A 2,753-nucleotide genomic window follows, 5' to 3' on the forward strand; every position below is an offset into this window, starting at 1 on the left:
TCAATAAATTTCAGATGGATCCCCGGATTAAAGGAGTAACCGCAATATTAATAATAACCATATGGATACGCCAAACCTACGGAATAATAGGATATGATTGTACTTCCCCAACTACCAATTTAACAACCTTATCATTAATAAACGTTGAAGAATGCGATATTCCACTACCAAAGGTCAATTCTAGCCAAGTCTTCATACAATTATTGCAGCTCAACGAATTTGAATCTGTAAAAGTGATACAATGCAAGGTAGAAATCGATCGTACGATCCGGAAATGTGGAATGTTTTCTCATAATTCGGACGTTCTAAATGGAAAATATGCATATATACACGAAGTGACCAGGGAGGCCTGCATACGAATGCATTATTATGGAACTCTCGAATTTAAAGGAACATACATAGTAGCACTAAAATCTAACCAGACCACCAGTCGCCCGGCGATCCTAACTGGCGTTGTGGACGCCGACGGAAAATGTTCTGGAGGATCCTATTCAGACCTTTACGGAACGTGGACAAATGTTCTCGTACATGCAACTGTCACAATCACCCTGCAAGATTACTTCGCTAACGTTAAACTAAGCACTAACCGTATACAACTTAGATCAGGAGTGGCCTGTGATTTTAGTACCGCCAGATGCACCGACATAGAAGGAGGAAATACCTTTTGGGTGTCCATACCTAATGACTCCTGTAAATTCACTTCATATAGCACCTTATATAGAGGTTACGCGGAAAAGGTAATCGATAACGTAAACGAGCACTCTCAAACCGCTTATACTGTGAATGCCGACGATACAGTCTTTGCTTTAACCAGCACCGGGAGAGACTTAGCGTGTGGATATTCGCTCATTCGAACTGAACACCCAAAATTAGTAATTTGGGAAACCTCACCTGAAATGGACATCGCTAAACGAACCGGCCGTGTAGAAAATCTCGACCTTTTTACTTATGTGAATTCGAAATTTGTTTACGTAGAAAAGCACATCCGTAACCAGATTAATCAACTGTACAGGAACATCTTACTACAACAATGTAACCTTGAGTTAAAAATGTTGCAAAACGCTTTAGCAATAGCTACACAATCTCCCGACATCTTCGCCTATCATTTTATGAAGGGACCTGGATATATGGCTTTTCTAGCAGGCGAAGTAATCCACATAATAAAATGCGTTCCAGTCGAGGTAAAATTAGTCCACACCCAAGAATGCTACGAGCAACTCCCAGTGATGTTTAATAATAAGACCTTCTTCCTAACGCCTCAAACACACGTACTACTACGGCAAGGAACACAAATTAACTGTAATTCCTTCGCACCTCCTATGTACCTTTTGGGAGACTCTTGGTATAAAATTATGCCAAGGCCAGTAGAAACACTAGCACTTACGGTCATAAAACCCATGACCAAAACTACCTGGAAGTACACTAGCCCTGGAGCACTCGCTACCAGCGGCATATACACACAAAAGGATCTGGAAGATCTAAAGGATCACATAATGTTTCCCGCTGAGAGACCCGCTGTCCTTAACACCGTAGCAAGAGGAGTAATGGGAGAATCAACCGTGCTGAGTGGAGGATCGTTCGCCAACCTAATCGACGAGGCTTCAATCGAAAAAATTGCACTCTCAACCTGGGAAAATTTCTGGAGCAAATTTTTGATCTTTGGCAATATTAGCGCTGGCCTGCTTGGAATATATCTTTTTATAAGAGCCATTAAATTAATATTGGATACATTTGTGCATGGATATGCTCTTCATACAGTATATGGGTGGTCGATATATCTAATAGGAGCAATATGGGACTCGTTAACTCACCTTTTATTACATCTGGGACAGGCAAGGCCTACAACTAAAAATGCCAATGCTCCGAAAGACGATCCGGAACAAGGAGCGTCAGTTAGCGCACCACTCCATGATCTTGAATGGCAGGCAAATGTCCAGCCTGTCGGGTCAACAAACGGAAAATCGGAACACGCCTATCCTTCCCTACCTTTGAAAGAGAGTACCTATACTTTCGAACTCAAAGGGTAAAATAAAAAAAAAATAAAAAAAAAGGGGGCACAAAAGGAAAAGGGACGAATTGCATGACATCTCATTATCTATCATTAACGCCCTGCCCCTATAATCGCATGCTGCGACATGCAGATAATCTAACAACGAATTCTTGTAGCCGAAGCCATGGAAATCAAATGCATCAACACTAGCTTGTTGACCCGCGGCCCGCTCAAGACGAAGGTCATCCGGGTGGACTCCCCCACCTTCCTATGGGTCCATCTGGAGAATTCGCGTGAGGACCTCGACGAACTTGTCGAGGACCTAACACGGAGAATGATGCGTAGGAGTGAGTTCCTCCATCTCCCGCCAGACGAAATTGTGCCCGAAACGGAGGTCGCTGTTCGTGAGGGAAGACGGTGGCAGAGGGGGTTCGTGCTCCGAGTTGAAAGAGGGAACCGGGTTACGGTTGCTCTCAGAGATTGGAGCCGCGCTGTCCAGCGGCCCATGTTCGAGATTTACACCCTCGAGGATCGCTTTCGCGAGCTAGAGTGGCAGGCCATCCCCTGTGGATTAGCCCACCTCCGACCACTCGAAGGAAGGCTGCGATGGTCCCGTAGGTCCATCGCCTTAACGAAACACCTAGTCGAAAAAAGAGAGGGATGGATCAAGATCCGGCTGCCGGTCAAGGACGAGGCCGCCATCATCGACTTCCGAGCGAAGCCCGAGCACGAGGACGAGACGCCAGACCTGGCGCAATTGCTC

At 45.1% G+C, this 2,753-nt stretch overlaps 1 protein-coding gene across 1 annotated transcript; it reads left to right on the forward strand.

Moving 5' to 3' along the window:
- LOC139787210 (uncharacterized) lies at nucleotides 1-2,225 on the forward strand. The gene has a single exon (XM_071726288.1). It carries the CDS (start codon nucleotides 15-17, stop codon nucleotides 2,025-2,027), a length of 2,013 nt encoding a protein of 670 aa, XP_071582389.1. The 5' UTR covers nucleotides 1-14; the 3' UTR covers nucleotides 2,028-2,225.
- The last annotated feature ends 528 nt before the right edge of the window (nucleotides 2,226-2,753 follow it).

Source organism: Temnothorax nylanderi, unplaced genomic scaffold, assembly GCF_030848795.1.
Source record: "Temnothorax nylanderi isolate EJ_2023f unplaced genomic scaffold, tnyl_v1.0 TNYL_tig1335_pilon, whole genome shotgun sequence".
In the NCBI taxonomy this organism is placed as follows: domain Eukaryota; kingdom Metazoa; phylum Arthropoda; class Insecta; order Hymenoptera; family Formicidae; genus Temnothorax; species Temnothorax nylanderi.

Coding starts and splice junctions, on each gene's coding strand:
- LOC139787210 (XM_071726288.1), top strand. CDS start 15: ATGGATCCCCGGATTAAAGGAGTAACCGCAATATTAATAATAACCATA.